At 35.4% G+C, this 12960-nt stretch overlaps 1 protein-coding gene across 1 annotated transcript in view; it reads left to right on the top strand.

The window, feature by feature from the left end:
* The window catches only part of LOC119152714 (sodium channel protein type 2 subunit alpha-like), a 78713-nt gene that overhangs the window by 8485 nt on the left and 57268 nt on the right, over nucleotides 1-12960 (top strand). Inside the window, 4 exon segments of the mRNA XM_037398340.1 lie at nucleotides 1060-1313; nucleotides 7718-8034; nucleotides 11598-11716; nucleotides 12618-12707. Coding sequence (XP_037254237.1) covers nucleotides 7768-8034; nucleotides 11598-11716; nucleotides 12618-12707 — 476 coding nt within the window. The 5' untranslated portion in view covers nucleotides 1060-1313; nucleotides 7718-7767.

Raw genomic sequence — 12960 nt, 5'->3', positions numbered from 1 at the left:
AATTGTGGTACCACTTGCTGTATCTTTAGGCAGCATAATTATAGATTAATAGTAACTAGTATTAGGTAAATTCTGTGTTAGTTTTTGAAATATATTTTTCTGTAGGGGTACTTGAAGATCTGTCTTTAAAAACAAGAGCAGCAGTGGTCTAGTAGAAAACTTTCACTTTCTGTCTTCCCACCTTCTGTGTTCTCTTTGACCCAATCTGTGTCTACACAGATTTTATTTTATCTACAGAGTTTCTACAGTGGCTACTCATTCTTACTACATTTGGAGAAAAGTATCATTAAGGGCTGCTTTGGCAGGAGCAGAGACCTAGGAGAGTGATGTCTGTTTCTTTTCTTCTCTAGGAGTAAAACCAAAATAACAACATTTAAAAGTACAAAAAGAGCCATAAATTTATCTAGTTCAAGTAAGAATAAATGCCTCAAAGACACTTCATCTCAATCTCAATGTCCGAAGACTAAAATTTGCAAGTTGTAAGGAGACCATTTAAAGTTAGTGAACCAGATACTCAGATTATTAAAGCTTTAAAGACTGAGGAAGCCATAGCCAAACTTTGGTCAGCTCTTGCAGTGGAGCAAGCTTTAAATTGAAGAATGTGGAGAAGAAACTATCTTTTTCTGCTATTAAAATGCTTGAGATGAAAAAAAAAATTGTCACACAAACACTCATACCAACATTCTCTAAGATAAGTAACATGAAGATGTGTCCATATTTTCATACAAATATAGACTGAATTAGCTTCTCTTCCTGGTTAAAGACAGTGAATCCCTTAGGGAATAATGTTACACTGTGCAGTTCCCTAAGTGACAGATGAGAACACCCCTGTTAGCCTGGGCATAGTTATCCTGTGTCTACTAAAGACTGCACTAGTTATGCAGTAATCTCAACAAGACCCATTTTCCCCTTTTAGTTAAAGCATGCAGGTAAAAGAATAAATGGATTTTTTGAAACATATCACTCAAAGGATATTCTTAAATGGACTGTTGGTCTATGTTATGTTTTGTGGACAAACCCATGTTTCATCCTGCTTTTCCTACATCTTTTTGCTTTTAGGTTAGAAAAATGTGTCTACACGAATACGTAGAGTTATCTTTGTCTGCCACAATTAATTTTGAGAAGCTTTGGACACAGGAACAAAGAATTAGAGAGTCTTGAAGAAACTTCAGTCTTGAAGAAGCTTCAGCTCCCAAGGAGAAACTTTTCTTACCAATTGCATTTTCTGCTAGAAATGCGGCCTTTTTGTTTTCATGATAGCAAAAGATCCAGTGGCTAAATTCTGAGATTTGGCATTTCTTAGAAAAATAAAGGTAAGACTATCTTTTCTGCTCAGCCAAAACAAAACAAAAGTGATGTTTCAGTTAAGATGACCATTTGATATAGCACTATATATCTTCACTAAAATATCGGTGGGGAAATGAAACAAACATTTTAATGAGGTCTAGCAGTAGAAATTTGTGTTACATGTATTGTAGCTATTTTCCTTTAGAATGTAAGAATCTTTAACATTGGAATATATTTGTAAAATATTAAGTAATTAATTCATTAAGTACTGTATTCCAACTAGGCTGATGGGCTAAGACACTCTTCCTCTTAAATTGCATATGGTTTTCATTTAGCCTTTTTCAGGTTTCTCCAATACTTCAAGTATTCACACTAGATCTCTTTCCACACTTTTTCAGAGGCAGCTTACGGTGTTAAAGAAAATGTAAGGCAGACCTGCATTTAAAGACTTCTTAGAGGTTTTGGTCACTTTTTATAATTAAATGGGTCAAATGATTTGTTTTGGGGTTTCTACAGCTTGCGGGTATGTATTGTGCACTGAGAAATGCAGGTTCATTTCTTTACATATCTAGTTTGGATTACTCCAGTTTACTAAGTAAGCATATATGGCCTTGATATAAGAATCTTAATCCACTATTTCCACTCCTATGCAAGAGGAGACAAGAAACAGGAACAACTTAATTCAAAAGTGAATGTTGCAGGTAGAGAGAAAAGAAAAGAGATGAGTGTGGAATGGCAGTGGGCAAAACCAAAAAAAATAAGTGGGGGGAAAGACTATCCATAGCAATGTCTTGGTGAGGTAGAGCAGCGTCCAAAAATATCCTCCCAAGAAGCAGCTTCTGGATCTTTCAGAGAGGTCTGAGATTACTTTCCAGTCTCTAATCTAATCTGAGTGTTTTCCCATTGGCCTAGAATTTCGCTCGTCAGACTGAACGTCATGTATTACATTCTACCCAGATCTGCAAACTCTTACAGTACTTTTATTGAGGTTCTTAAGATTTAGTTGATGTGCTTTCACACCTTATTGCAAGTCATTACTGAGGACATTAAATAAAATTGCATGTAAGATCCCTGAAGCACCACATTAGTATTAATTCATTAGTATTTACTCTATTTACTGTTCTTCAGACAGGTTTCAGCCAATGTGAACTACCAATTCATATTTAGCCACTTACCACTATCCTATTCTAAATCCTTCTAAAGTAAGGTTTTATTAAGGATGTAGTATTTCTGTTACATACCCTTATTAGTTGATTTCATAGTCTCATAACAAGGAAGTATTTTTGTCTTCTGTCATTTATTAATTTTATTAATAAATACCTGGTGATGATTTAATTATTTTTATTTTGGATGGTTACGTAACACTAATGCCTATAGGCTACTGAGGCTGACTGCACAAATCCAAACAAAAATCATAGTCATTCCTACAGATAAATTATAGTCTAAGGAAAATGAGACAATAGATGAATGATAAATGTTGGAAGGAATGGAAAAAAAAGAAAGAAAATCCTACATATTAGTCAGTTAGGACCTGTAAACATAAATTACCATAGTTTAAACTAGTAGATTAAATAATCAGCAGGTTCTTAGCAGGTGCTAAATGCTGGAGGCTGTTTTCAGCTTTGAGGAAGTATTCCTTTCCTTGAAAATACCTACTTTTGTGGAACCAACATTCATGGATTCCTTGCCTTAGGACCTGTGCATAGTTTTGATGTGGTATCTCGTTATATATCTCAAACCTGCAATTCATTGCATTGACCAATTTGAACTACAGTGACATTTGAGAGCTCTTTTTTTCTCTTTAGAGTTCTGTTTCTTATTCAAAAAATTTTAAAGCAGTAAAAAATAGTGTAAAGATGCCAGGAAAAACAAAGTAATCTTTTATGAAAAGATAATAATCTATAACTGTAAAAAATACTTCAGTGTGCTTCAGCAGATAAGGGGATAGTTTTTGCTTTGTGAAATTATCCTCCATGCAAAAGTACCCTGAGAAATTTCAATAAAAATATTTTGTATTTTTTTATCTATATAATATATTAAAGTATTTTAGATCATCTTCACAATGAACTAATATTTACCTATCCTTTTGTTTTTAGGACAAATTGAATGCACCATTACCCAATTTGAATTGAATTACCCAATTGAAATTTTATCAAAGCATAGTAATTTAAACATAATAATCTTCAGTTCCAGAAAACTAATGCCTGAATTTTGCAAAATAAGTTTGCAAATACTGAGGGGGAGTTAAGATAACTCATTTCTTTAGACTTTTCCTGCATACCCTCCCTCTGTACTCCTTTCCTCCTTGGGACAGGGGTAGTTTCTGTTGAGGCAATTTCCTGACAACATCAGCACAAAACAGCTACACTTTTTACTTCTAAAGCTGCAGAAAATAATCTCTACCTGATGCTGAAGTGGTGCCACTAGCCCTGTTGTTTCTGTCTCTCCTACTGTGGGAGCCCCACCTTTTTGATTTGGACAAGGATCTCTACTGGCCTAATGTGAGACAGCCGGTCTTATTAACACTAATGGTTTAGAGCAGAGTTTGTAGTCCAGGTTTTAGCATCTGAGACACTATTGCTGTGCTTGGCACAGAGGAAGATACTGTTCCCAGATTACAGCCTCTTGAATAAAGGATTAGCATAAGAAAATTACGATAGTTGGTCATTTTACAGATTCAATTTGCTGTCCTTGCACTTATTCCAACTCTAATCAAATACATGTGTGTTTGCCAATGTTGCAGTTTTAATGGAATGAAAATCTCAGTAGTCAGCTCTTTCAAGGTTTCAGCAGGAAAATAATTCTAATGCCAGCCCTGTAAAAGCAAAAGAAACCCCATACCAGAAGAAAGACTGCAAGCCTTGCTATATCTCCACCTTGAAAATTGTGAAGGGTGTATGTGGTCTGTTTCATGCAGAATGCAAATAACCTGTTCAGTGACCTGATGATTTTAATAAATAATCATAGTATCCACCTGGTTCTTACACTGACACTTTCACTTTTACCATTTGCCTGATTTAAGATATTGTAAGAATAGATACTTTCAGGCCACTTCTGGCTTTTTCAAAGACTCACACAAATTAACTTGACATCATTAGCACAGATATTTCACTTACTTTGAGTCATCTTCTGTGTAAATGGTGAGACAATAATTATATAAAAAAATAAAATTTAACAAGTTTTCCATGGACATAATATAATTAACTGAAATATGCATACAATTAAGAACATATGGATTCTGCTTATTGCTTGATCTTATTATTTAAAGTAAGGGACTGAAGGAAAACTGGAGAAGGATTTACAGAATGCAATGCTCAAATATAACAAAATGGATTTATTTGGCAAAAGCATGTCTTTATTAAATTGGAGCTTTTTTTTTCTAATGAAATCTATCAAATTTTAGATCATTACACATATGGTATCTAGGTCCAAATTGTATTTCAAATATTTGAAATTCTTTTTGCTGAGCTGTATCAGGTACTGAGGGGCCTGGACCACATGCATTTTTGAGACTATTCCTTTAAAGATTGATTGCTAATGAAGGCTATTCTGAAAGTATTACACAGAATTCTTTGTCTGAATTCTGTCCAGTATCATTCATGACCTGGCAGTTTAGTTACTGGATAACAAGCGATTTTAAAACCAGTGAAGGAAGAAGAGGAAAGCTATCACTTACAAATGAATGGTTCTTGTTCAGGGCTCAGTGTAGGAAACAGAATTACTTTTCTTTCATTGTTCTATTAAACTACTGCATGTATATCAATAGTAGTCAACTACATATTTGTGTATTGTTCTTTTAAGATTTGTAATCTGAATGAAAACACTTGGGGCATATTTAGTATAGGAAAAATCTTGTGTAACAGCAGCAGCCAGGGAAGACACAACTGCACCAGACAGTAGTGGAGGCAGGACTCAAGTAATGTTTCCAATTTGTCAAGAAAACTTCTTTAAAAACTTGTTTTATGACTCTCTGAGAAATACAGTGAAACCCCAAGTCTGCTAATATTACTTTTCCCAGTCATTCATTGACCCCTTTGTGAACTTCTAGCAATACAGATACATATATTTCTAGTGAGGACAATGTATTTTGTTACACCATTCATAACTGTAACTGTTAACAAAAGAAAAGCAGCCTAACCAAATGCACTGAACTATAAAAAGAAGACAGACCCACTGATGACTCTAGGAGGGTGCACCTTTTGAGACTAGTTTCATAGAAAGGGCACCTAGGTCAACAATTTGAATCACAGACCTGCAAAATGTGAAATAAAGGAATCGATTATCCAGAAAGACCAAAGGGAAACCTCAAACATATTCTTATGTTTATTAATACTGGATGGGCAAAAGCAATAATCAAAGGAGTGTGGACTGTATCCAGAGAATGTGTGTGCTTTTAATTCTCAAATAAAGGACAATTTTGATTTAGGATCCTTATAACTGGGAGTTAGATTATTAAACAACAGGTACGAGCAAAGGCTTCCATCTTGTGCAAACTAAAAATTAGTAGCAGAAGTTTCAGTGTAGCAACAGGTGATAAGGTTGCCTGCTGGAGTCTCTGTTTGGCTTAACACTTCATTTTTCAATTTATACTGCATCAGTACATCCAGCCCCTCCAGGATCTCTGTGATTCCACACATTACATTAACTCATGGGTCTCCAGGATCTTCCTTGAGAAAAGCTTTCTCCATGTCTACATTCTAGTATATTTTATTTATGAATTTAGGGACAAGTACCTCAGTTCTGGTCTTGTGTCACTTAGATGCTTAGTGCTATAATCTACCCACCTAGATTATTTCAGTGATCTCAGTGCTGATTGTACACACTGATGCTGTGCTGTGCTCCAGAGATAAAGACTTGAGGTGGCACAGGAGCAGGTTTACCCATCATATCATTGGATTGGTAATTTAGATTTAGGAATGTGCAGTTTCATGTCTTTCCTCCAGTTTTCTATTGTAGATTCTTAAAGCACTTCTTAACACGCCCCTCTACCTTCATACAGTATTTCATTTTGCGGGGGTCATTTGAAAAGGAATCCTTTATTCAGTAAGATCATTACTGTAGCGCTTCATGTGTGTGTGTATGTGATTCCTACAAACTGCTCCAGGAAGGTGATAAGCTTTAGGAGAAAGACTACTGAATGAATGCAAATTAATATAATACTATGTCTCAAATCTAGATGTGTCAACCAGATGTTGCACATTCATGAGGTAACGTAGGGAAGACTACATGGCTTCATGTACAGAAATCACAATTAGAACTCTTTTCAGGCACTGAAACTCACTCTTAAAGATTGGTTTTCATAATTAAACTTATTACTACACTATGTCACAAACTTTTCCAAAGTAGACATCAAATAAGGCTATATTTTCTTACTTGGTGGCACTGCTCCTTAACCAGATCTGCTTTCCTTCTGCTGTTCTCTCCCTCTAACGATTCAACCGTCTCCATTGTGCTGTACAGTGCATCAGTTTAAGCAACTGGTCCTGCTGTAGAAGGACCTGGAAGAGAGAAAAGAATATTATTTTCAGCTGATGCACTGCAGGGCTTCATAAAAAGACCTGTTGTAGAGTGGAGAGTTTGGTGCGGAGAACAGGAAGCAGCAGCAGGGACTAAATCATCCAGCACTGGCACCAAAGACATTCGTAGGGAACCAGAATCTCAGATTTCAAAGTAGTTTTAGCCTGAAATAAACTTATGACATGTGCGGCATATGACATAAATATAAATCTTATGACATAAAAAAAAGGAGCGGCATTCTTTTCCCACAGTGTTGATCATACATCCTGTTTCCTTTTACTTAAAAGGCCTGTGATTTTGGTTCACGGCTCACGGACAGTCAGTAAATGCAACCTAACCTGCTTTGGTATCTAACATTAACCCTCAGCACAGTAAACTTGTCAGTAAGAAAGAAGTATGCTTGTTTCTGCCATAGTTCAGTTGCTGTCATTTAAGCAGCATTAATCGGACAAAAACTTCTTTTGTGTTTAATGAAAGTACTTACATGTGTAAAGTTGGGTTACTGATACTTGAAGAAATAAGTGAAGGTATAATGTATTAACTGGTAAAATATAGGTTTACAATTTTCAAGAGTACCTCATAGAATATATATTTATGCTTTTAAAAAAATCTTTAAAATATATATATTGTTAAAACACCTGTATCAGTATTTTGTTCTAACTGGGAGAGTCTAAGGATGTAGGCAAAGCACTGTTTGTGGGCAGAAGTAGTGTCTTTTTCTAGACCAGCAGGAAAAAGCTGAAAAATAATTTATGAAATATCTAAATAAATTCTGAGCAGTTGCTTTTAACTTTCATTCAGCCTTGAAATATGCTGCTTCTATTTCAGGCCTGGAAAGGGTTTCTGAGCAAATGTTGGACTTTTTCTGTTGGTACAATCTAGTTTTCCTAAATCATCTAATTTTCTTTTATAGGTCATTCTTATGCAAGAGGCTAAAAGTAATTAAATTTGCAGGATGAAAACATGGCACAGGCACTGCTGGTACCACCAGGACCTGAAAGCTTCCGCTATTTTACTAGAGATTCCCTCACAGCTATTGAAAAACGTTCTGCAGAAGAAAAAGCTAAAAAGCCCAAGCAAGAACATACAGATGATGATGATGAAAATGGTCCAAAACCAAACAGTGACTTGGAAGCAGGAAAGACACTGCCATTTATTTATGGTGACATACCTCCAGAAATGGTATCAGAACCTTTGGAAGACCTGGACCCATATTATATCAATAAAAAAGTGAGTGAATAATCTTTTGCACAAAACAGAATATAATTTTCTACACTGGAAAAGTTTAATCACAAAATAGGATGGTTAGAGCCATGAAGTCACTAAATATGCAGAAACAGAAACATCTTTTCATTTAACAGATTTATGCTCTTCTATATTGTGAATCATTCAACTTCCATGGAGTTACTTGTTACTTACTTCATTGTAAGGAAGTTATAGCTTCCTTGAGCTTGCCTGAACTCAAGAACATGACTGAGTTTTCCTGATTTCAAGGTAGCAGTAAGACTGGTATGACAAATAAGGTGTTCCAAGCGTGGCTTTGCAGTGGAGATCGTTGTAGATAACCAGGTAGCATCCATTCAGGTTAGTGAAATAAAGGACTGTAACTATACTTCATATCTGTTACAGCAATATAACAAATGTAAACCTATATCTATGCATGTATGTATAAAATATATATATATATATGTAGCATGTATTCTGTGTAAATCCTGGGTCATATAAAACTACCACAATGAAAACTGTTGCTTTAGGTGCTTTGGATTGCTATGACAGATCTCTGCTGCACAGCTGTCAGTTGGACATCTGTGGCAGACACAACAGAAAAGCTGAGTTTTGAGGAAGGAATAAAAAAAAAAAAAAAAGACAGTTTTGTTGAAAGTTTTCATACAGATAGAGCACAGTGAAGAGTTCTGTGTTGTGAGAGAAAAGTAATGTGCCTGAGTTATGTGTGAGGCTATAACACAACTAGAATATCAACAGATGTGTTCCATGAAGAATGTGAACTAAACCAGGTGTACTTCCCCTTCTGATCTGCACAGTCATACAAAATCCTCATTTTCACATGATCCACAAGCCAAGGACTTGGAGATAGGAAGGCTAGTTCAAACAGATCCATTCAAGTAAAAAGTTTGCCCCTTGAACTTTTAAAATGTCAGGATTGGCAGTAGAGTATATGGGTTCTGGTCTTGCAACAATAATGCGTGCACTCTAGAAACAGACTACTATTATATGACTTCAGAGAAAGACAAGGAACTAACAAGTACATCTCCATAGCTGGAATTAGTTGTAAACTGTTAAACTACTCTAGGATCTGAAATAGTCCAGCCTGCAAATAGCTAAAAACACCTTATGTCCTGCACAGTTTAGTGAAAGTTACAGTTGACAGTAAAAGCAGGTTCTCTGAACTCTCTATCTGCTTGTTTCTGCATTCTCCTTTAGCAACATCAAGATGCGATCAGTTCCTGATAGACCTGCAAAGTGTTGTGGATAATAAGAGTGAAGGAAGATGAAGCTGTGGATAGTAACCCTAAATTAAAAAATGGGGAAGGTGTTTTATGGACAAATGCTTGGGATTATCTTTTCCCATCTCTTGAAACAGAGAAGGAAATGAACACAGTTGCTCTGACGCTCTGATGACAAAACATCCCAGGCTACCATTGAGATAAGGAACTCGATGTTGAGCAACTACAAAAAAATGAAGACATAAAATATTTTAAACTGCAAAGAAGCTCAGCTTGTTAGGAAAAAATCATGCCAATAGTACTCTCAATTTTGTGGCTAAATTTGTGTTTACCTTTGGTTCACAAACCTGTTTTTAAAATTACGGCTTCAGTAAAAGGAACTGAAAATAAAGCAGAATCCATATGTAACGGCATAACCTAACAGTTGCCAAAGTTAAATAAACAGTGCTGTAGATAATACAAATATTAACATTATTAAGAAAATTTAAAGAAATGAAATCTCAAAGAAGGAGTGTTCCCAAGGTTTATTTTCATTTATATGCTTTTGGTTATATCGGCAGTTCCATGCAGATCCTTACTTACAATAGAATTGTGTGCACTAAGCCCTTTTCTTGACTAGCTGCAAAAAAAATCGGGAATAAAGTTGTGTAAATAAGTTTAGGAGTAAAGTTTTCTAAAGAAGTCTTCTACAAATGAATCAGAAAACCTGAGAAGTAGTGAAGTATAACTTCTAAATGCCAAAGCAGTCAGGTTTTTTGGAACAAAAGCATAAAAACTCTGCCTACTGATAGACTTAGTCTATGACAGTAATTTGTAAACTGCAAAATCTTTTGTCATAGGTAACGTCTGTATTTACCAGTCTAATAAGCTCAACAGGAAACAAATGGACATCTTAAATGATGAACTAGAATTAGTCATGCCTCCTCCAGTTTAGAGCAGAAACTACTCTTAATCATCAACTTGTCAATGCAGAGAAAATCATCCGTGAATTGTAGTCTGTCCTCAGGCTCTGCTACAGCAGTGACCTTGGGACAGGCAACATCTTTCTAGCATTTCTATCTGGCTGCAGGACTGTAAGGCAGAGACAAATGCCAATGAGTGTGAGTCCATCCTCTGTGCTTGATGTTATTCTGTGAACAGGCACTGGCAACACTTCTTTACCTGTTTTCTTTCCTACTGTAGAGATACTTGCTTTCTCTTCCAGAGATGCCAGACCAGATAGGCAGTAAAGGCCATGGAGAGGGCAGCATTTTTCTGATCACAGCCAAGTTTTTACAGACAATGGAAATCAACATGGAGAACAGTGATACTATATAGCTCTGCTGAGAGTGTAACAAAGACTCTATTATGGTAACACAAAGCAGAGCCATTACCATTGACAAAGAGCAAAAGGAATGAAGAATAGTCATGTCCTGAGGATATTTCAAACAGCACCAAAGATGCAAGTAAACCTTACACACAAATACACTTGGAATAAAAATGAAAACACAGGCAATGACCGCCAACAGGAACAGAATGAAATGAGCATGAACCACAGGTTTATCAGGTCAAGTTTTAAAATACAGTAACTACCTAAATTTGGTGCTCACATATAGGGAAAATAAGAGCATATTGTTAAAAATTAAACCAGCATTTTTTTGAAGAAAAGATTAGTTGTTATAGGATGCCAAATTCTGGCATATGTACACCTCAGACTGCTCAGAATGATGTCAGCTGGCAATTTATCAATCCCTTTTATTTTTTCACAGATATATTTTTAGAAGACACAAATAGTTGATATTGTTATTAACAATCTGAAATTATAGCAAAATTTGTTTTAAAATTGTGGTTGTTTAGTGACAGGTGTTCATCCTTGTCACCATATATATGTGTGAATATAATTCTGTCAAGTATTTGTTCCAAATTCAAACTGGTGTTTAGAATGGCTGTTTTGCTGTTTTGGTTTTGTTTGTGTTTGCTTACAAGGTAGAATATATTTGATTAATTTGAAACTCTGACTTTAATCAAAGACTTCATTAAAAATAAAATAGAAAATATTTTAGTGATGAAATGTTGCATTTTGCTATTATTAACTGAAGTTGGTGCTGATACTTCCCACCAATTTTAATAACATCAATATTCAGTCTACATGCTGGGAAATTTAGCAAATTGGAGAACTGGCAGTAGAAGGCTTAATCGACTGTGTTCATAGAAATCAGTTATTTTCCTATCACAGGTAGACAGTAGAATGGAGCGTGAAACTTCCAGGTGGAGAATGGATTCTTCTAGGAGGTAAAGACATTTATGTAGTCAGCACTGCATTTTAATTTTGTATTTCTTTTTTTGCAGACTTTCATAGTATTGAATAAAGGAAAGGCAATTTTCCGGTTCAGTGCCACATCTGCCTTGTACATTTTAACTCCTTTTAATCCCATCAGAAAAATTGCCATCAAGATTTTGGTACATTCATATCCTTTTTTCTTAATGTTGATTTAAGGGTTGCCATTTAAAACTGTAATTAACAAAATAATACTTTTCATACAGATATACAAATTATGTCCATGTGGGTGTACTATGCCAACTAAACATATGCTGATCACACTTAAAAAGCAGCAATATCACATGTGAATTGCAGTATGATCTTCATTCCTACTGAGAGAATTCTCTACTGAGCCACTTAAAGCTGTCAGAGTTTAAATATCAGGCTTTATATACAAAAGGAGACCATATCCCATACTAAGCCCTGCAGCTAAGGCCAAATTTGGAACAAACCATTGCACTTGAATATATCTAAGGTCACACTTTTACCAAGACTAGCAGTACTATTCATGAGCTAGACTCACTTAGCAAGGACAAAAGAGTATGAGTGAAGGGCTGCTTTGTCAGGAATCCTTCTTGAGCATTGTGTTTTCAGCACTGGGGTAGGTGTCCTATAAAAGATCCAGGTCAGAATGAAGGAGAGTATTTTCAAAAATATTTCAATCATGTTCAAAGAACAACTTGGGCGTAAACAATCAACCTCTGCCTAAAGATCTTTTAGAATGATTTCGCTGGCTTCAATGAGTAATTACGTTTGGGTACTTATTTCATATTTTTACAGACTTAAGGATGTGTTTTAAGTTTCATTTAAATCCTAAACCTGCCATAATTCCAAAAGTAATGCATTGTTTTACAGTAAGTGCACCATAACATGCCAGATGGTATACCATTTAGAATGGATAAAATTACGTGTGAAACTGTATTTTCAGATTTTATTTGGAATGTCGTGTTCTTTGTACATATTTTTATACACTTAATATTTCTAGTACTAATTTCAGTGTTATAAAACTGCCGTAATTTTTTTACTTACGTGCCTTGACTACAATCTACATTATTCAGCATGCTTATCATGTGCACTATTTTGACCAACTGTGTATTTATGACCATGAGTAATCCTCCAGACTGGACAAAGAATGTAGAGTAAGTTAAACATCTTTACTTCTTTATTTTTACATCTTTTTTTGTGTGTAACTCCAAACCAGAAGCATTTATGGAAAGTTGCATGCCAGCATGGGTTTTTCCAGAGTTATGCAGAATCAGATTCCATGAGATCATCAGTATCTTTCTGGTTCCCTCCTGAATAATTCAAATGGTTTAAGAGTAATGTCTTGTTTCAAAATTATGTCTGAGGAATATCTGAACTTCTACCATAATGTACAAACATGAGCTCTTT

Source organism: Falco rusticolus, chromosome 8 (assembly GCF_015220075.1).
Source record: "Falco rusticolus isolate bFalRus1 chromosome 8, bFalRus1.pri, whole genome shotgun sequence".
Classification (NCBI taxonomy): domain Eukaryota; kingdom Metazoa; phylum Chordata; class Aves; order Falconiformes; family Falconidae; genus Falco; species Falco rusticolus.
Note: the sequence above shows the minus strand (reverse complement) of the source record. Positions and strands in the feature narration are given on the sequence as shown.